This window comes from Anas platyrhynchos, chromosome 3 (assembly GCF_047663525.1).
Source record: "Anas platyrhynchos isolate ZD024472 breed Pekin duck chromosome 3, IASCAAS_PekinDuck_T2T, whole genome shotgun sequence".
NCBI classification, from domain to species: domain Eukaryota; kingdom Metazoa; phylum Chordata; class Aves; order Anseriformes; family Anatidae; genus Anas; species Anas platyrhynchos.
This window is the reverse complement of record NC_092589.1, coordinates 17138690-17161452: the sequence shown is the minus strand read 5'-3', so window position 1 is coordinate 17161452 and position 22763 is coordinate 17138690. Positions and strand designations below refer to the sequence as shown.

At 34.1% G+C, this 22763-nt stretch overlaps 1 protein-coding gene across 32 annotated transcripts in view; it reads right to left on the bottom strand.

Moving 5' to 3' along the window:
* NRXN1 (neurexin 1) overlaps positions 1-22763 on the bottom strand; it is a 709571-nt gene that overhangs the window by 635403 nt on the left and 51405 nt on the right. For 22 of the 32 annotated variants that reach the window (XM_072035416.1, XM_072035414.1, XM_072035441.1 and 19 more), the window contains exon 3: positions 4101-4118. The exons of the other annotated variants lie outside the window; for them this stretch is intronic. In XM_072035416.1, the coding sequence (XP_071891517.1) occupies positions 4101-4118 (18 nt within the window). The remainder of the gene's footprint in view (positions 1-4100; positions 4119-22763) is intronic. 32 annotated transcript variants of the gene reach the window in all.

Sequence of the window (22763 nt, the reverse complement as noted above, 5' to 3'; positions counted from 1 at the left end):
CAGTAATCACTCAACCAGGACCAAATTTAGTTAAACTTTAACCAAAAATATTCAGCTTTTTTTTGTTGTTTGTTTTTTCTAATTGCACAATAATAAAATGATACTTATATTCTTACTGAGAATAATGTGTTGTAGAGAGAACATTTTTGTAGAAATAAGATTTTTCACATTTTACATCTGGTTTAACAGGTTTATTCTTCTTAGCTGTTTTAGGATCCATTTTAGAAGTTCTTAATTGCTTGTGTTAAATGTGCTTCTCTTCTCCAACAACTATAAAAAATGATGCATTATTTTCTTATTTGCAATTAATTAAAGATAATTCACACAAAGAAGGTGTGCAATAAAATATCTTGCTCTTTATTGGAAAGCAGACTTCCTAGAGAGTTCCTGTGATTTCTAATTCACAAAGAAAATTAGGTGCACAAATGACTCATAGTTCTTGGGGGTAGTTCAAAGAAGATACTCCTGGCTGCAATCAGTCTTAAAGGATTCATATCTCATCAGTTCAAAATCTCAAGTGTTTTTTCATAGGCTAACAATGGTTTTACTGAGTTAGAGTTTTTTAATGTCACCCTTCCTGGATGATAGTTAAACTGAAAGGTCTGGTGTGCCCTATCTCTTGAACAATAGATTCAGATTCCAAAGACACTGCACTGCAGCTGTCAGGATGATCTGAGGCTTAAACCAGTGATGGGAGCTAAACAGAGTGAGAGCTAAGTGTGATGCTGAAGGGATGCCTACATAAGCATTACTTGGAAAGTATCACACAGCTGTTCTGTTCTGCACAATATTAGTTAATAGAAATGTGTCCACACGTGTTTTTTCTGTTTCTGCAACTGAGACACACACTGAAAATACAAACCGTAAAGACCCACAGTCCAACTTTATTCTTTCAGTGTTGCACATCACAGCTTGGTCCGTTGATGCATGACCTTCTGGAAATAATAGTCTTTTCACCTGGTTATTTAATTTGTCTATTGGCACAAAACTTTTTTGTACAGATAACTATAATAAAAAGTTTCAGACATTTGACTTGACCTTAACTGTAGTCAAGAAAGGGAAAGCGAAACTAGTTGAATGTTAGAACATTGCTTTCTTTATCAAAATTGTATAAATTAGATTCAATTACTGTATTTTTGTGAGCTCTTTCAGCTCTTAGAAGGTGTGACAGAAATCATTGTCATGTCTCCTAGGGGAAGACAAAGAGGGTAATCTCTTCCTAGCTTGCATTTAAATATAACTTTTATAGTTATAAGGACTTAAATGAAAAGACTAGCTTCTGGAGATTGTCACTGCCTGATATCTATTCTTTTTAGCAATATGATATGTGAGCTTGGTCAGTTGTAAATACATAATTTTTATACAATTTGAAAAACATAAATGGCAATTTATTTATTTTTTAAAGCCTCTTGAAAACATAGAAAGCACTTGAATTTTAAGAGCCAAATGAATGTAAAAAAAAAAAAAAAAAAAAGACACTGCTCAAAGCAAACATCCATCAATTAAAAAATTTAGTACTAGCTCTCAAGACATTGCATTTTGCTTTACACTGTATGTTACTTATTTGTGAAGGAGTAAAGTTACTCATACTTACTTGTAAAGTGAACATAACAATACTTACCTTACTTTATATTTTTGCAATCTGTGGATGAAGGCTACGGAAGTGTGAAGAATTGCTATTACTGTACCTGTACAATCCACAGAGGGCTTCAAAATGATACAAATAAATCTACCATGACAACAACCACTGCTAGATTTCCAATATGATTGTGTGCTTATAATAGAGAAAACCACTATGCATAGTTATAGAAAGATCTAGCCTTAATGAGCCACATATAGGCATGCTATACATTAAAAGTATTCATTTGTGCACCGTTACTTCATAAGCAGAATGATAAAAGTCTTTTCTTTGTGAATTAGGAATTCAAGATTTAGTAGGAATACCTCTTGTATGCATGTATGATCCATTCCATTTTTATACTGAATTTGGCACCAAAAGGTCAAAGTTAAGGGGCATGGGGGAAAACAGCATGAAGATAGTCTATTTTCATAACCTTGTGTTTAAGTTCCATGCAGAGCACAGGCCAAAGAAAAATTTAAACATGGTAAACTTGCGGTGAACATATTCAACCCTAGCACAATTTTAGTAATATGAATAAAATATATCTTTTTCACACCAGCAAATTTATGAATATTAAATCCTTCTCTTTTCTTATGTAGCCTAATTCAGGGAGATGCACAGATTTCACAGAATTCAAAGATGAAAAGTGATAGCTCACTTTCCCAGTTCTGCTTTGGATACACTTTCCATGGTTCCACTCTTTAGATAAGCATCTTTTGCAAATTTAATGCATGCATTAGTATCTAGACCTGTGTTGGAATACATTTAAAGGAGCAGTTTTAAGAATTAGATTCAGGTAACTTCTGGATTAACTATTATCCAGGGTTTATCTTGTACTGTTGTACATAAAAGAATATGTGAAATTAAATTTAACTTTCTTATCTAGTTGTACTGATCCTAATTCACATTTGAGTCTCATGTTGACACCATTAAGAATTTCATGCATATGTCAAATGTAAAATTAAGTACTTATTTCTATGTTTTTATGTTTCTAAGTTAGAATTCCTATCCCAATATTGTTGAATATATTTTAATTTCACAATGAAGAGAAAATTGTACAGATACAAATGTGCTTGACAGTGCACAATTAAAGCATTGTAACAGTTTAAATTTTCTCTCTCCTACTCCATGTATTTAAATAAAATTGCATATCATGTATGTACTAAATCTCACTTTGTCTTTGAATACAGTTGCATAGAGAAATATAGTACTGATACTTCCAGTTGTTTCAAGAAAATTGCCAGTGAACTGCTGTGGCCCAAAGAGTCTTGAATCCTGAATAAACTCAGGCCCCACAGTGTCTTACTGCAGGACCCTAGGTCAAAGACATATCAGGGCAGTCACTTTGCATATGTGCTAGCTTACAAAGTTCTTCATTAGGAAAAAAAAAAAAAAAGTGTTTAAACTATCCAAATAAATAAACAAATAGAAATTATTATACAGTTTAAATCCATCAAACCATTTTTGAAATATTTGTTTATGCAGTATGCAAAGACTTTGCCCAGAGCAGATTTTTAAAGTACTTGTACTTTAAACAGCACCTGCACCTTTTGGCTTATATGCAAAAGGACAGTATTGATTCCTAGCAAAAACTGATCTCTGTGCCATCACAACCATGAAATATAGTCACTCAGACATTTTACCAGCCAATAGACATACTTACCAATATTCAGGCTAGTTGATGTTGTGTTTTAGTTTCCACTGCCCTGTGACATACTGTCTTAAAGGACCTTGCTTACATACCAACATTATTATTAAAATCACATGCCTCTTCTGGTACAAATTCCAAAAGGCAGAGTACATTATGTTGAAAAGTTAGACAGATAAACTTTTTTCCTAAAACTTTGTGCTGTAAAGGAGAATACAATAAGCAAAACTAAGGAGAAAAGCACTTTCCATTTTCCTAAACTATAGGTATTTAACATGCATTATATTCTCACAAGGAGGATTCGTGTTCCACACTGAAGAAAAGTATATTTTCTTGAAGCATTTTTCATACAGAACTTGAGAAAAAATTGTAATTTCTTCATCACTCCTGAATGACTTCAAAGAGTGGTATCAGTCATATGAGGTTGATATCAGGCATCCCAGGTTGGATAGGACTTTGAGCAGCCTGGTTTAGTGGAAGGTATCCCTGCCCATGGCATGGGGTTTGGATTTAGATGATCTTTAAGGTCCCTTCCAATCCAAACCATTCTATGATTCTACGCATATAAATCCCATCGTTTCAGTGGAGATATTCTAGAATTACATAAATATGTCCAATATTAAAACGAGTCTTTGCTTGTGTTCTGTATGGAAAAATAAATCACACTTACTTAAAAATCTTGTATACCTTTATGGATTAAAAAATGCAACTTACCGTACTGAATGTTATGCGTACTTTTATAACATTTAGCATAAGGGAAAAAAAAAAAAACAACCCACTAAACAAAAAGGAAAAAGAAGAGCTTAGGAAAATAAGGTAGAAAGCACCCACCTTCTACATAGTTGTCTTCTGTAAGCACATAACAGGGAAGGAGAGAAAAGGAAAACATTCATTAAGCAGCATGCAGACTGGAACTTGCCATTGCATGTCTTCATCATGCAAGGCATCAAACACAACATGCAAGTGCTCCATTGCTACAATCCAGAAGGAAAAACAAAAGCACCAGGGAAGCAGTGTTTCCCCTATTTAACAACCTTTACATGATACGAAATAAAACAATGCTCTTTCCAAAGTGCCAATTTTTTTACAGGATTTATTGCAGCTCCTTGCAAGTTCAGTAATTATTATTCATTAATCAGTGGATCATCTTGCAAGGTTTTTATAGTTACATATTTTAAAACCATCAGTCATTTCTGATAGAGATTCTAAGATCATTTGCTTCTACTTTCCCATTCTGAATTTCCTTTAATGACCTGTATGAAGCAGATGATTTTAAACAGATAGAACAAGATAACAAGATATACAATACAATGTGAAGATGTTACAGCAGGTAGTGTGGCTGATCCTGTACTACTAGGGCACTCACTCTGGTCAATGGGTCACATTAGGAATCCAGTGTGCAATAACTGCCACTTCAACCATTTGGTCTTACTCAGAGTTGTACATAGAATCAGGTCCTACAACATTTGTCAGCATCAGAAACATACACATCTTAAAAAATCAGTAAGATCGCTGCCTGTTACAAAGCTAGCAAAGGCCACAGCAACCTCAGACATGGGCTTTGCCCCCAGACAAGATCAGAGGATATTTTACCTAAGTAAAAGCTGCAATAATTTGGCCTCCTATCCCCAACTGCATGTCAACAGGTGGCACAGGAAAGAAATTTCCCCTAAAGCTGACACAGTAAGAAGGGACTAGGAATTGAGCCTCAGCTAGTAAAGTGAACAGAATTCAAAGTTAAGAAGCAGGCTCAATATCCTAGTATTCATGCTAGTGTCTGTACTCCACAACTCCTTCACTAAGTAGATGATTTTGAGGGAGTACATCTTTGTTGCCCTTAACAATTTTGACTGAGGAGAGGATGGTAGTGAGTACATAGAGATCCCAGGGGAGAGAGAAAAAGAAAGGAAAAAAAAAAAAAAAGAAAGGAAAAACAACATAGAAGTCAAGGAGATGGATGGTGCAAAAACAACAAAGAAATGGGGAAATGGGGAAACTCCAAATTCCTTCATTTAGTTTTCAGTGCTGCAGTATATTGTAATATCAATACTGCAATAACATTCTGTTGGACACATTTTATTCAAATTACTATTACTTAAAATCAGTGCATGAACATGCTAAAAGGCTCATGATGTTGAAGTCAAGCAGAGAGTTCTGAACACAATGTAACAGGCAGCACCAGATGCTTAAACTCACCTAGTTAGAACGTTTAGTATATTTTGTTTTATATGACGGGTATATTCTTAGCACTGATTAGCATGTCTTTGTTGATGGCTCTGGCACCAGAAAGATTTACACTAGCTGAGTAACTTCCCGTAAATGTCTGATTGATTAAACTTTTAACTGATAGTATATTAAATTGTCAAAACATTTCAAATTAAAGAAAATTAAAAGTGCTGAATTCCTGCTCTGTGAATAATACCATGTAGATATGGCCAAATCCCTACATACTAGGAAACAACAATGAAAATTCATTCCTCCTCATGTTGTTGTCAGGATAAATCACACATTTTTTAACAGATCTGCAATCTAAGAAAATATTTTGTTAGGCTTCTTTACGGTACTTTCCAAGTTGTTTTTTTTTTTGTGTGTGTGTGTGTGTGTTTTGTTTTGCTTTTTTTTTTTTATGTTAGGTTAGAACTTGACATTATTTATTGAAGGTATTGTGCTGTCCTATATCACTGTCCTATATCCTGTCACGTATAGCTTACAGTCTGCCTTACTTTCCCGATTCTCCTTTTCCTGGCATGGCCTATCATTCTAAGTAGAGATGAGGAAGCCAGAAGACCCAAATTCTAACTTTGGCTTTTTTTTTTTTTTCACTTCCTCGAGCCATTCTTAAAAACAAAAAAAACAAAAAAAAAAAAACAAACAAAAAAAAAAAACTCTTTGAAAGCAATGTACACTATCAATGTTATAAGTATGCATTTTAGAGGGAGCAAAATTTCCTCAGTGACTCATGAATTTAAATCAAGAGTACCTGTACTTACGTCATTAGAGTTGCACTGGTGTAAACTTTACGTAACTGGAAGCAAGTAGAGCTGTGTTACTCATTCCCATTATTTTTGATGATTTAGCCACCCACAGTTTATCCATGTCCACATACATCCACCCTGTAGGACCTTAGTCTCTACTGAGCAACTCTGTTGGCATTGGTGGAAACAAAGGCTTTGATACAAGACACGCCATGTCCTCATTGTCACAAGCATTCACACAAGAGGGCTCTTAGCCTTTTCTGCACCAACAGATCCTACCAATGATCTCCACTAATGCACAGCCCAGGTATGAGGTGAGAGGCTAAAAGAGATTGCCAATGCAACAGTAGAGATGCAGAACGGCCTTAAAGCCTCCATCAGCCACCAGTCAACTAGCCAGACAGGTAACTTTCTCATCACTGTTTTGATTTCTACTAGACATGAAAAATCCTGTTTTCATGTTGCATTCAGCTAGATGAAGAGCTAGAGAGGAATTTATCCACTGCAAATACTTAATTCCTAGACCGCCCCCCCTCCCCTCTGCCAAAAACAATCCTAAACTGCACTGCTACTCTCTGTGTTTGTAACCTAATTCCTTTGGCCAAATTCTGCTCTCAGCTCTACTGGTGTATTCTGTTGACTTCACATATTTAGCCAAATATTCAGTTCACTTATATCTGTCATGACACTATTGAAATCAGTAGAACTTACACTTACACAGGCTGTGAATCTGGCTATTATCTTTGGATGAGTTGTCCCAGGCTGTCCCTACTGAGATGAGAGCAGAATCTACTCCATATTTTTTTTTGCAACAAAAGCCCAATGCAATCCAATTATGTTAGCCTATTACCCTGATTCAGTGATGTGAACCATGTTTTTATAGGATGCTTTTATTAATTCAAGAATCATTTTAACATTTGGTGATGCTTCATGGAATTCTTGATTCTTTTACAAAATAACTGACTGCTCATATGTTTTGTTTTTCCTGCTATTACAATTTTATTCTCCTAAAATATTTATACCTTATCCACACACAGAGCACAATATTTGTCCTGACAATTATAAAAGAGCAGTATGCTCATGATAAACAGATGAAAAAAATATGTTAGTATTATGAAGTTACAAAAATATCATTCTAGAAATAACATAATAAAGATAGCATATTAGAAATGGTATTTTTAAAGCATTTTTTTTCCTTATTTGAATTACAGTTCAATAATATTTGACAACAATGAATTATACCACAGACACTGTCTATGAAATTTCATAAGATACTCAATAGCAGGAATAGTGAGGAAGTAGCCTGAAATAAAATTAAATAGGGGAGGATCATTTCCTATAGCTGGCATTTATGGAACCAAATTTGGGATCCATCCATAAAATTTTCAAATCTAACTGAATCTAAGGAAAAAGGCCCAGTAGTTTCTGTGTTTCCACATGACTGAGAGAATGGCTCCATTAGGTCTGAAGTGAATGGATTTGCCCAGACTCCATACAGCTTTGGGTACACCCACTCAGGGTACCTTCCAGTGCAGTGGGTAGAAATATAATAGGGACTATATTTTATATTTATTTATTTATTTATTTATTTGGTGGAAGAGGGAAATTTCAGAGTAAAAGGAATTTAATTCTGTTCTAGCTCCACTTTCTATCTACATCTCTGTGAAGATCCCTTCTTTTGGGGAGTGTACTCTGTACTAAACTTAGGTAAAAGGTCTGATATAATTAGCACAGATAACCCATGTTCACCAAAAATGAGGAAGAGTCTAAATCTGAGGATCATCAGGGCAAATTAGAAACTTCTGCCAGTTTTGTAAAAGACAAAGACATTAGCTCAAATGCAGCACACCTCTGTAAAATCTACTAACATCTGTGAATTTACTAGATGAGGCTATCATTTTGGGAGAGTGCTCTGTACCTCAGGTGCATTGACAATGAAATAAATTTTAGTTAAGTGACTGTAGATGAGCTCCTAGTGTGAAGCTGCAACTAAGGGCAGCATTGCAAGTCTTGCATGCATAGGCAAAGAAATAATGAACACGAATAGAAAATGATATTACATTTTGTGGCGTAACTAAAACCATTACTGTGTGTAGTTCCAGTGTTCATATATTTAAAAGGACGTGAAAAATGAATAGGTTACAGAAAAGAATAAAAACAAATCTCACAGTCATTTACAGCACTAAAAAACTCAGAAAACTCAGCAAGAGTGTCTTAAAATGAAAGCCGTATGGTGATCAATCTATTGAATATATGAAAGGCAAGATTAAGAGGTGTCTTGAAACCAGTCTATAACTATCAATGAAGCAAAAAAGACTCAATATCTGGAAGTCCTTTCAACCAGACAAATGCTGGGATCAATAGTCAGAAAAGTTCAAACTGAAAGTAAAATAAAAACTTTAACAACAACAAAAAAAAATGGGAATACTGGGAAATTCTTTCAAGTCTTAAGATGAGCCTTTGTTTAACAGAATCTGTCTCAATCAGACACTTTTGGGTGACACTGTTGGAATCACAGGAAGTAGTTCTGCCTTTTGCCATTTGAGAGATCAGGTTAATATTTCCATAACAGTCCATTCTGGCCATAACTTGTATGAATCTATTAATTCTCTGTAGCAAAGTGAGAACAGATACCAAATATAAACAACAGCAAAACTCCGACACTCTGTAAAATACTAAAATGTTCAAATAAATTGTTTTCTCAGAACCAATCTCTGCATCCTTTGCAACAGTCATGACATATGTTTCCCATGAAGAATTCAAATATGACTGGCGACAAAAATAATTCAAATTGTTACCAATGTTCCCTGTAGGAAAATACCCCACACCCAATTTACTTTTACGTGCTGTAACATTTCCTAATACCCTCTCCAGAGTCTGCAGATGACAAACAGAATCAAAACCAACAAGACACAATTAACACTCTTTCTGACACAGTATCTTTTTCTGCTGTTTGATTTCTATGCACCTTTATCACTTTTTTATCTTGTCCCAACAAAAGCATATTAAATGTTAAATTATTTGGCATTGCTTTCATTTAATGCTGTTAATCTATGGTTATTTTACTGTTACACAGTTTTTGATATTGCACATCTGAGTGGACTTGTGTTTTTATGTAGTTACAGTAATTAAAAACTCTGTGATACCTTTATTTCATTTTTCTCAAGTGCTTCCCAGCAGTGACACTTTTAGAAAGTTACTTGTCCATTCATTTTAGTAATTTGTACCATAATTCTAAATAAACCTGTACTGACTCAGGGGAGAGATTATGATGTAAATGTAAAAGTGATGTCTTTTTAATTATATTACAGTCCCAAGAAATGTGAATTTGGCCTTATTTTGCCACCTCATTAAAGTTGAATTTTTCCTCTCTAAAATGGGTCTGGCTAGTCTCATATGTACTAAACTTCAGAACTGCTTGCAATCTGTCAGTGCTTTAAAGTAATTTCCATCAGTCATTGAGACAAATGTTCTTGCATCAGTGTAATGGCTGCGGTAATTACAACCAGGAATCAAAGGTGGAATCAAAAGTCTTTTTACAATTGAATTTAGTAATATTAATAATGGATATAATGAAAGGATAAATAAGTTATCTGTGCAAGTGAAGGCAAGTCAAAGAAACACTCCCTCCTCTGTGTTTTAATGCTATTTCAGAAAATGCTTTAATTTTTATGTACAAGCAGAAAATTGAATACAATGTAAATCTAAGTACTTAGCCCAGTAATATGATATTGTTTATTGTTTATTCTTTTTCCATATAGCCTCTTGGACTATTTCTCTGGATTGGAAACTTTAAGTTTTCATTGAAAATCTCTGGGATTTTTACACTTTGATTTGTGCTTTCAGTCATCTTAATAGCAATCACTAGTTTATTTCCTATCATGGAGAATGGACACGCTAACTGGAATTAAATACTGCCTGTATACAGACAGCTTTGCATGGTTGCATCTTATCATAATGCATCTTTTCTTCCTAGTGCTATTATTAGTCCTTTAGATCTTCTCCAACTTAACCCTGCCACGTACATGGCACAAAAAATGTATTTTCAGGATATCCAAATCAAAACCTTTCATAGAGAGTGAACTGTTCAGTCTGGCAGAGAGTAATAGTAGCAAACAAATTATGTTCTATAAGAGTGATGCAGGATGACAAAGGGATTTCTGTCTTACAAATATCTGTTTTGAAAATAATTTGAAAAATTCATACATTATTTGTAGAACTTCTTTAAGAAAACAATTCCTTAAGTGAGGAATCAAGATTTGTTCAGATTTAGTTGTGACTTTTTACGTGTAAATAAGAGCAGTAAATAGACCAATAAATCTGATTCCCTATTGTTCTGTGCTTTTTGTAGTCAACTACATATACACAAGAGGCTAAAAAATCTAGCCTAAATTACTATCAGATGAAATCAAATCCCTGTCCAATCATCCTTTCAACAAAACTGATCTGTTAGCCCCATTAATACAATAGGATTTGCTGGACAGACAGTAGACATGCTGCAAAATGGACAAACAGCATAGGGCCTTTTCCAACCAGATGGCAGCATTGTGCCTAGTTACACTAATAGAACACCAAAATGAATAGGAACCATGCAAAGCTGCACATATTTTTATATTTTTACTCTGTCTTTTACTGTATGCAGGAAATGAGAAATGCTTGGGTGCTATCAGTGATGCTGTGATTTTAACACAAGCAGCTTAAGATACTTTGGGATGAAATGTTCTTCAGAATTAGTAGCTGAAAATATAGAAGATGCACTGTACACAAAAGTACGGTAACAATATTTGAAATCACTTTGCTGTACAGTTCTTTAGGTAATCATCAGAAATCTCATCTACTGTTAAGATTGATTTTGTGCATTTGAACTGAACTGAACCTGCGTTTGGAAGCCTTTAAAATGGTACAGAACAAACTTTCTACTAGTTGAAATAGGAAATTCCTCTGACATGAGTGGAGCTGTACTCTGGAAATCCTAAGGCTGTAATGAAGGTTTTAAATTGACATCAAGTTAATATTTAATCGCAGCTATCTGTGACTGCACATGAGCAAAATGTGTTTCTCATGTTTTATTTTCTTCAGAACTGAACTTAATTTTCTCCTGAACTAGTCTACAATCATTTCTATCCTAATTCAGCATTTCAATGCTGATTAATTAGCCAACAAGTGTAATGAAAATAATTTAATTACAAGAAATTTTAGAATTAAGATCAGTATTTCTTCAATTAAAATCTGTTCTTCCTTAGCTGAAGTAAGAATTGAAATTTTTAAATTTCCTCCATGGATTTTACATGAACTGAATAACAACGCGTCTTTTCTGTAGGTGTGTGAATGATTGGATTGAGCTTCTGTGTGTACAAAGTACTCGTACACACTGCAATAGGGAAACAGATGCTTTAGAATGGTGCTTGGCTTTCTTTAAGCACTTTGATATGAATTAGTTCGCCAGCTATTTTCTCAGCATAAAAATATATTTATTGTAACTCTTCTAAGGCTTCTAAGTGATGCAACAAACCTGACAGTGTTAGTTTAGAATTGGTGAAACAGGCAGTTTCCAACAAGGAGATATTGTGTCTGACATGCTTATGCAAAACCTTGATGGTATGCATATTATGTCTAGCTACACTAATTTTCTTGTCTATGTCTGTTCGTATCTCAGAACTGGACAAATAAAATGTATATTGCTAGCAGATCTTTCAAGACGGTCACGCTTTGGCGACATCTATAAAAAGAACACAAATCAAGTTGGAGCTACCTTACAGTTTGATCAATATACATAGTTCTTGAAGTATTCCTTGCTACCTTTGTTCCTTTTTGAAAGGTATGTCTCAGATATATATTCCAGTGCTAATCTTTACCTATTTTACTTTCTTCTGCTAAAACTACATATCATTTTGCATCATCACAGTAACATGTTGACAATGAAAATTTCTTTTCTATTGTCAGCTCTTCTGTATACGGCAAATTGCTTAGAATCACACAGTGGCTGGCATCAAGGAAAAATCAGTGTAGGACTCTTTATCAAAGATCTATTTCTGGGCTAAAACATTATCAGAATCAATTATATTAGTTCCTTCATTAAAATGAACATATAAATCACCTGCCTTCCACTTTTTATTCATAGAGAGGAGGAATAATTCTGAGGTTCCCAAAGTGGCAAAACTCCAGCATCTAAACCTTAATTAAAATTTCTCCCCAGCAGACTATTTATGCCATTAGGCAATTCACGGAATTATAATCATGAAAGCAAGGATCATGTATCATATAACCTATGTACTTAATCAAATTAACAGAACTCCCAAACAAACCACAAATATTTCTTGCATATTTTTTTCAATCAAGATTATGGAACAGAGGACTAACCTAAGCCACTAACCACCTACTAAGAGAGAAATTTGTATTTAAACAAGGTGAAATTGGTATGACTTTCTTGCCTGCAAGGGGCGTCTGTGTATATATTGAATAGATAGCCTACATACACATACGCATATTCATTCATATAGTAATGCATAGTAATTGTACTATGCAATGTAAAGAATGTATAAATGTAATGAACACAGCCAACATAGGGAGCAATAAATGGTGTGCGATGGTCCAACTGTTAATATATACAGAAACTAAAACAGGGGCAATCTTCTCATTCAACATAGTAAACATTTTTACTTCACTAAAACAATACTGATACAAAATGTCATAGCATGCCAAGGAACAGAAATAGGTAACAAAATTTCAGGAAAAATCTTACAATTCAACAAAGCAATGACTAATGCATATGAAGATGCTTAAGAAACTTGAAAAGGCAATATGGATTAATAGGATTTTGAAATTGTATGTTCCTTTGTTTAAAGAAAATGTTTCAAGGTACTGTCATTCTATAATTAGTTTGATTCAAAAGACAAAAAAAAATATGCAAAAGCCATTAACACCGTAAGTTATTTGTGGAGACTCTTCATATAGCGAGCTAAAAAGTGCTTGTTCATTTTTATTTTTTTTAATTCAAATCTTCACAGCTTATAGCAAATGCCCTCTCACTTTTAGAAATAGATACTTATTCCAAAAGTATACAATAGGAAGAATGTCTAATGCTTGTAAATCATTTACTTATAATAAATAGATAAATTCTAAGCATATTTCCCATAACATGCTTACAATGCATGTGTGACAGTCACCATATTCTACTTCCATTAAAACAAACTAACTCTCCCTTCCCAAAAAAAGCATTTGTCTCCAAAAGTAGTTTAGAATATGAAGATTTAAAGTGTTTTACTTTATCCCTTTGCATGTACCTCTTAATATTCAATACTGACAGCTATCTTTATTCATCCAGTCTGCATTATTATAGTGAGTTATCATAGTTTTCTGTCATGGGGCAAATATTTAAAATACATCATCTTCTGGTTAGAGCATTAGCATAGCCTTTAAACAACTCTGCTGTTATTACTGTCTTACATCTTATATCAATTATATCCACATGTATTTAAAAGACACATTAAAGATATGCCTTAAAAACACCATGATTGAATTACTTTAAAAACATAGGAGTCCTTCATTAAAAATAAATAAATAAATAAGAAAAGAATGTATGCTTCTTCTGACTTCAGTAATAATATATAGTCTGGTAAGTGTAAAATCATATAGTCAAAACCAAATAAAGTTGTAGTAAAAAAATAGATGGAATAAAAAACTTAGACAGGAATGGTTCTTATTAATGGGATCTTCTTTAGAACCCGTTCAGATGGATATAAATCCTTTCATACAGTTTAAAACCTGGATTGCTCCTTGATTTTCATGGCTTATATGCTGGGCTGCTCCTTAGCATGTGCAGCTCCCATTGAGCTCCCATGGTCAATCATTGGCACTCTATGAGTTTGAGTCTACTCTTATGCGAGGGAAGCATTTCTAATCAATAGCTTTTAGTGTAATGGAAGTTACCACAATGCTTTCAAGATCTGGGTTTATATCGTAGTTAAAACAAGCTTAGTGTCATCTCTAGTGTATAGCTGTTGCTTCACCAAGCTGCATATTATAGATTAGACCAACACTGCTTGTCCAAACCAGTATTTTGTAAGATGAAATAAAAGCCACACAGAAAATCTTGGGAAATCACAGGGAAATCACCTTCATATGTTCTATTTGTGAATGCCTACATACCTGTGTATTTAGATATGACTTACAGTAGTGAAGTTATTAACATAGGTCATATAAATTTTTCATCCAAATTGATTGAACTGAGCATGAAATGGGAAAACTAAGATTCAGAGGAAAGATATGGTTATGTAAAATTCTACTGAGACAAGAGAGTTACTTCAAATATATGGAGACTGGTTTTAAGTCTCTTAATATAAGTTCAAATCTTTGGTTTAAACTCTTATACATATATTTGAAACTGGAATTGCTGTCTTAAAATTGGATCATTCAATTACAAACACTTTGGAGCATAAAAAAAGGAGAAAAGCATTTAGAAAAAAAAAAAAAAAAAAAAGGTATCCTTCAGGTCTGGCTATTTTTTCTAATTTGTTGAAATATTGTAAAAAATACCTACAGTCATCAACAGTAAGAACATAAGTCAAACGGCAAGAGTGGAGAGTGGAGTACACACTCGATTTGGGTAGAAACAGCACATGCTTTCTAAGTCCTGATTTCTCCTGAAACTAAAAGCAGAAAAAAATAAATTTTCAAAGAAATTAAAGAATAGGGTTTACACATGTTGGAAGAAAACTAATACGTACAAAGGAAAACTGAAGTTCACCATGTAGGAATAACATGATCTGTACTCTCTGAAATGAAGTAACAGTGCCACTGGGAATTTAAGGAACTGGAATTTTGCAACTGAATTCAGAGATTACAGGATTGGGGCCTAAAGTTTAAAGTTTACATAGAGAGCTTAATCTCCCTCTTGTGCAACAGTGACATATATTTTGGTATCAGTTACTCCCTTCAATTATGTAAATTGTGCATTTCCTCCTGGATTTTGGCAATTTCCTTAGCAAATCTAAGAACTAAGTGCAAATGAAAGAAAAGGAAAACAGGAAGAAGAACAAAAAGAAAGAGAAGAAGAGCAAGGAGAAGAAGGATTAGAAGAAGGATAAGAATGGGAAAAAAAAAAAAAAGAAGGGGAAAAGAAGAATAGCAATTTCTTTGGGAAAACGGAGTGTCTAAGAATTAGTGTAACTTACTCAGCACAATGTCATGGGTCTCAGTGACCCTGGCTACTTTTCCAGGAGTCATTCCATCCAAAAATATTTTATGAACCATTATAAAGCATCTGAGACTTTTTTTTCTTTATTCTTTAAATTTCTTTAATTTATTTTTTTTGAACTATTTACTGGAGCCTTTTAAAGGAAAAAATACTTTTGTTTCAGACATATTCCTGTATATCTCTTTGAGTATGTTTTGAGTATGTTTCATGGTCAAGTGAAAAAAGTTGTTTCAAGGTGGGTTGTTTGTTGGCTTTTTTTGACAGATCTCTTCAGAAATGAGTTGCAATTCAAGACCCGGGTAAAATAACCGTATAATTGCCTTTTTTTTTTTTTTCCTTCGAAAATATATTCTGTACAAACCATAAACATGGTTGTGACTATCTGTACCAGCTAAAATCTTTTTGGATTGTATTTCTAGCACAATTCATGGAGAATGATTGATAGCTATAAGGGAAAGCTGGAGATCAGTTTACCAGTGAGGGTTTCACTAGTTGAGCTTGATATCCAGGGATAAAAATTAGACCCATTGCAGAGTAATAACTCGCATGCAATTGTTATGCAATTGTTAAAAAAAGCACTTGGGTGACTTGGAAAGCACAGAATTAACTTATAGACAGTCATGACAACAATAATACTTTTAGACAAAATGATTCCAAGACAATATATTTTTGTCAGGTTGCTCTGCCATGGGAAGTATAGCATTAAGTATGTACTATTGACCTCAGTCTTTATCAGCATCTCCCTCTGACCTTGAGAGATGTTCATGGGAATCAAGACCACACAAGATCAGTAGCTTAGGCAAGCACACTTTTCACTAAAAAATTAGCAAATCCATATGCCCACATTTCCAGTGCAACATCAACAAATACAGTTATTTGTATATGTTCCTTTTCTGAACAAAATATTACATAGCTAATTTAATAGATGTTTGAAAAATATTTTAAAGAAACTGAACACTGAAATAGATGAACTGTATATTAAAATAAAACATGTTACCTTGCTGATCAGGACCCTCTCTAGAAGACATAACGTGAATGTGATCTTACATATAATACATAATTACATTGCATGCTGCTACTTTCCTGTGGCTACAGGGATGCAAAATATCCTTTCATAGACTCTGATACTCTAGCACAGTCATATTCTAAAATTCGTATATATGAAGACACACACACACACGCACCCAAAAAAAAAAAAAAAAAAAAAAGAAAAAAAAGCATGCAGAGGTTACACAGTACCTTGAAAAAAGATTCTTGAGAAAGCATTTTCATCCATTGGAGACATTAGAGTCACCCCTCACAAAAAAAAAAAAAAAAAAAAAAAAAAAAAAGAAAGAAAAGAATTGCAGAGCTACGATGTTATGGAAAAGATGGAAACGGTGATTCACAAGTAAAGAAATATCAAAGAAAGATATGGGTCTTGATTGCTACAGTGAGCCACACCTACACCATGACTCTAATGTGGAGTCCTAGTATAGAGTCCTAGTAAATAATGCGAAGAGTATTAAAACAAAGCATTTTATTTTGTTGCCAATCACCTTTTACAGGTGAACTAACTACTTTGTTCTGTGGAAAACAAAAACAAAAACACTTAAGTATGTTCTTCCCAGGGCTAAGTTTTGTTCATTCTGCTTACAATACTTTTTCTTTTCTTTTTTTCAGGTTAATCACTGGAAATGATTCTCCCTTTTCAGGTGATTCTATGTACTCAGCCTCAGAGCACTGAGTTCACATCTTTGCAGGTAGAAATCTTTTTAGTTCACTGATGAAGTATCCACACTTTGTAAAGCAATAAAACCTTTTTATGATTCTATAGCATCTTTCATAGAAAGACCTTGGTGGCTTACACAAACAAATGCCTCCATGAAGCAGAAAGAAAATTCAGTAGTTGATGTTTCCATGCAAGCCCAAATGGTGCTTATGATTGATATGAGGGTCATTCAGTTCAAGTGAATGTGTGTCTCTACAACTTCTTCCACTTTCCTGAGATGAGGAAAACTCTATAGTGGAATTTTAATTTGATTCAGGAAAACTGAAGAATAAAGCCAAATATAGAACACTTGGATAGGCCTAGACATACAATATTATGTCTAAAGGTAGGTGACTTCATTGTTTATGACAGACTATGTAGGCATCATATGAGCCATATAGTGTTGTAACAGAAATATTTAAATTGGATATAATGCTGCTTCTCTAAACCATAACACCTGTGAAAATTGTTGTGATCTTTCAGATAGTGGAATTAATTCTAAATATTTTTGTTTGTTTGTTTGTTTGTTGTTGTTGTTGAGTAGAAAAGAATATGCAGTGCTGAATGTGCTGAGAATTTGTGAACTCCTTGTTTTACTCAGTTAGGCAACTAAGGAGGGTAAGTGTCCATGGAAGTAATTTACTATCTTATGCTTACATCTTCTAAGAATTCTGGCTGTTCTTCATTGTATTTAGACAATTTTTATTTATTTATTTATTTATTTATTTTATCATACCAAAAAGCAACTCTGCTGCTGTCAATGAGCAGGACAGAAAGAAGAAAGAAACAGATCGGTATCTTCCCGCACTCTAGATAAATGTACTTATTTTTAGGAAATGCCTCCATGTGCCAATTTAATTTATTTGCAGACTTTCCCCTTTACGATTTGTCTTTCTGTCTCCTGTAGAAAGAATTGTAGATTTAATATGAAGGACAAAATGGCAAACATAAGAAAATAAATAAGACTTACTTTTTTTTTTCCACCAAGAGGAAAGTTAAAAAATCTCTTCTTATCAAGCGTAATAGAGAAGAAATGTTGTTATATATGAAGAGAAATTTTCTCAGGAGAGAAATAAGGAAGAGAAATATTCAGTTCAGTTGGGTCCAAACTACAGGGTCTTCAAAAAGCAACCAGAACAACAACATCACCACATATTATTAATTGCAATAACATCATGTACCATAGCATCAAGCCACTCCATGAAAGACGTAAACACAAACAATTCGCATAGACCTTTTCATCTAGTTCTTTGTCTCATGATAGGATCTAAAAAACAGGCTGCATCTTTATCTCACTATAGGATCTAAAGAGGGGAGACGGGAGAAGCAACAAAGGTTCAAAAAAGTTCTATGCTGTTTCAGATTTCATTCTGCCATTTCCCAGGCTAACAATGGTCCTGTAATGTTCAAACCAAGTAAACTGAAATATGGTTTGTGTTGTTGTTGGTGGTGGTTCTTTTTCAGGTTTTTTTTTTCCTATTGTTTTCTAAACATTACAGAAAAGCAGCACCATAGCTGCTTCTCTTTAACTACCAACCACTCACCCACCCACCCACCCACCCACCCACCCACCCTTCCTTCCTTCCTTCCTTCCTTCCTTCCTTCCTTCCTTCCTTCCTTCCTTCCTTCCTTCCTTCCTTCCTTCCTTCCTTCCTTCCTTCCTTCCTTCCTTCCTTCCTTCCTTCCTTCCTTCCTTCCCTCCTTCCTTCTAGTAACACATTCAGGTAGAAGCCCTCAACCACTGCTGTTCACCCAAGTAGAAACAAGTAGAATTTTCCCACATTCCAACTATTGAGAATGAGAAAAACAAGAATAACAACAACAAACACTATTTCTAATTGGAAGGCTAACATTTTATATTAAAGTTCAAAGGATCAGGTACAAATTATTACAACTACTAGTAGATTTGATCTTTGGCATTTACTGTATTGGACGACAACATTCTGTAGCCATCAACCAGATGTTAAGCAGGATCTTTTACTCTGTTCCCAGAATGCTTAAGTGTAATTATTAATGTCATTATGAAGAGAAGGAAATCCTAAAATCATGAGGAAAAAAAAAAAAAAAAAAAAAAAAAAAACAGAACTATCCAGAAAGATTTTCTGTCTCTGTCATTCCAGAGACATGGTTTATCTATCTTATCTTTATCTATCATTTATCTATCTTCCACACCCCACTCCCACCAGATCAGTTTTTCACTATTCTTAGCATTAGAAAGTTCTTCCTGACTCTTAATTGCTGCAATTAAACAACATTATTTTTTCTCCTATGCACCATGGGTATAAAAGATCAGATAATTTCTTTGCTTCTTACACCACCTCTTTACAAACTTGATCTTTGGTATCAGGTCCTCCGTTAGTCACTTTTCCTGTAAGGTATGCAACTCTAATTCTTCTTGTTCTTGTCCTTGTTCTCGTTCTTGTTCTTGTTCTTGTTCATCTTCTTAGATGGAAAACTTAATGGCTTTGCTGTTCCCTGTTCAGAATGTGGTACAGGCAGATTCCAAGATTCTTTTCCAAATAAACAGTATTTCATCAGTTTTTCTCTATAATGTGTTTTTGCATGTTATAGTGTGTTTCATTCCCATGCCTAGCTCCTTTCTCTTGTTGCCACAGAATTTCAGCCAGTCTTTTGGTCCTTTTCTCTAATTTGTCAAGCTGATTTTGAATTCAAAACTTGTTCTTGAGTATGCTGTTTTTTCCTTCTGTGTTACAGCAGATTTAGTAAAATTGGTCTCTGCTCTACCATCCAGGCTGATTAAAAAAAAAAAAAAAAAAAGAACTGATTCTTCCAGGATTCCAGAAAAGACACCTGTGGTTGGCTTGTCCTTTCACTTTACTAAGAATTACTGACAGCTCGCACAGCTATCCAGCCAACTTTGCATGTATTTTAGTAGCAATTTAGAAATTTAATCTAACCCAAGATTTCCTAGTTGCATAAGAGAATATCATGTTAGTGCTGAAACATTTTTCAGAATGCATGACGTACTGCTTCTTGCCAGTCTGTAAAAATTGTTGTAGAATTGGTTTAATGCAATTTGTTGGCAAATACATGTCTGTTATTGCTCATTGCTTCCTTATTTTGCAGCTGCTAACAAATCATTTGCTTGAATATATGCTCCAAAATCTTCCAGGAATTAAATCTAAGCTGACAAGCTAGACTTGGCTTTTCTTTCTTGCCATTTTAACATCTGGCACTATGTTCCCACTCTTCCAGCCTTCTAAAACAACATCAACCTTTAAACAGGTTCTCAAAGGAAACATCCTTTGAGAGGTAAGATTGTTTCTGTCCAGTAATCTCCTAAGTATCAAGCTGCAGTTCATCAGATTGTGCCAATTCTTGTATTACAACAAGGACAGCAAGGTCTTGAATAAGATTAATGTAAAGAATATACTATTTTTGTATTAAATGCTTAAAATGCCTGTTCAAGATAGTCCTACAGCACATAAGGAAGCTAAGGATGAAGTGCCAATAATGAGATGGTTTATTTTGCTATTTGACCAGAGCCTTTTGAATTTGCATTGATAAACTTTAATTTGTGGCAGTAAAAATGTATTGCATTTTACACTGTGCAATGAATTGGTTGCCAGCGAAAGTACTTGTGTACATGACCTACCAATAAATACGGTAGTGGTATGCTGAGTCTGACTGGGATGGAATTAACTTTTTTCATAATAGCCCATATGGTGCTGTGTTTTGGATTCATGACTAGAAGTGTGTTGGTAACACAACAATGTTTTGTCTCTGGTTGAGCAGTGCTTGAACTGTGCCAAAGCTTTCTTTTTCTTACTCTGCCCCCATAGCATGCAGGCTGGGGATAGGCAAGAAGGAGGATACCAAAGAAGGAGCATACCAGTCAGGACTGCTGACCTGAACTGGCCAAAGGGATACTCCATATAACATCATGCTCAGAAATAAAACTGGGAGGCTATGTCTCAAATGTAACTTGGAGACTTATCAATCTGCCTTTGAGAGGTGGTAAGTGATTGCCTTTGCATCACTTTTTTTTTTTTTTTAATTATTATTATTTTTTCCCCTCTTTCCTCCACTTATTAAACTTGTTTATCTTGACCCATGAGTTTTTTCACTTTTTCTCTTCCTACACTATCCCCATCCTTCTGAGGGTGAGTGAGTGAACAGCTGCAAGGGTGTTTAGTGCTGTTTAGTGCTGGCTGCGATAAACTCACAACAGATGTGTTAGATGGAAGACTATGAGACATGATTCGTAATTCCAAAAAGTTAAGACCATGCATTTACCACATGTATTGACATCAAGAAATATCTCTAATAAAGTTAGTAACACAGGCAGCTTACCCATCTGAAAAATTTTGCTTGCATTGAAAAGTATGCTGATTTCTGTATAGACAATACATGCTTTATTATATGCAGTAAGGATAATTATGTACTAAGTAATTATACCATATTTTTTGGTTGATCCAGAAGCATGAAAAAAATAAATAACATGTAGGTAGTGCATTCTAAATTTTACTTTTTTCTAAAGATTTCTATAATTCATCTAAAAAAGAGTGTTTTTATAAGATTACACGTGACTTATTCACTCATTTACCTTTCATATTCATATTTTAGTTCTTTCTTTTGTCCTATAAAAACATTTGTCTAACTTTACATGGAAAAATAGAAGTTCAAAGAACAGGCAAATCAATTGCTTGTCAACATTCACAGTAAACTAAGTTTGCTAAAAATATTATTTTTTTCATAATCTAATCTTTATACTAAAGTGTTCATAGTTTTTCTGTAGATTGTACTTCAAAAAGCATCATTGTTTTGGCACATAGCAGCTACAGGAGTTTATGTATGTATTACATATGAAATAATTATTTAGTTCACAAATGGAGATGTGGATATTAAAAGTTTTTCTCTGGATGTTCATTACTGACAATATTTATGTCTCAGTGTAATTCTAAAATATCATAGATTGCTTCATGATTTTTGAATAAAAAAATTTGATTCTAGCAATCAGTTCATCCAAAAGGATTTCATCATCTACAGGCAGAGATTTACTTACATTGCCAGAAGTTTGGTTTAACGTCTAAGAGGACAAGATTTTCTGGTGATCTTGGTACTTAGCTCATAATGCAATTTCTGAAGCAGGCTTGCAAGAATGTAGAAATTGGTATTTTGCTAGAGCATGTGAAACCACACAGTTAAGGTGTTTAGATTTTTAAGTTTTATATTGCTTTCAATAAGCATTAGACATCTGCTAAACTTTTAATAAAGTTTTGTGGTGTGCTGAATCTTTTACTGAAAGGCATACATTATACGGCAAAAGCTATCAGAAGAAAAAATGTTAAAATTGAGCTTTTTGATTTTTGGAAATCAATCTTATAGTTTGGGACAGTAGGGAGCAGCAAGTCAGCTAGCTGTTGTTACTAGAGAAAAAAAATAATACGTTGCTCCTTAAACTGTAATTATTTGCTTTCTTTGATATTAATGTTTTGCTATATGTAATGTCACATAGTTAAGTTGATAGCCTTTATAAGATACCTTGTTCTTATGAGTTTTGAAATCATCAAAACATGTATCTGATATTTTAACTGTTTTTCTTGCTATTT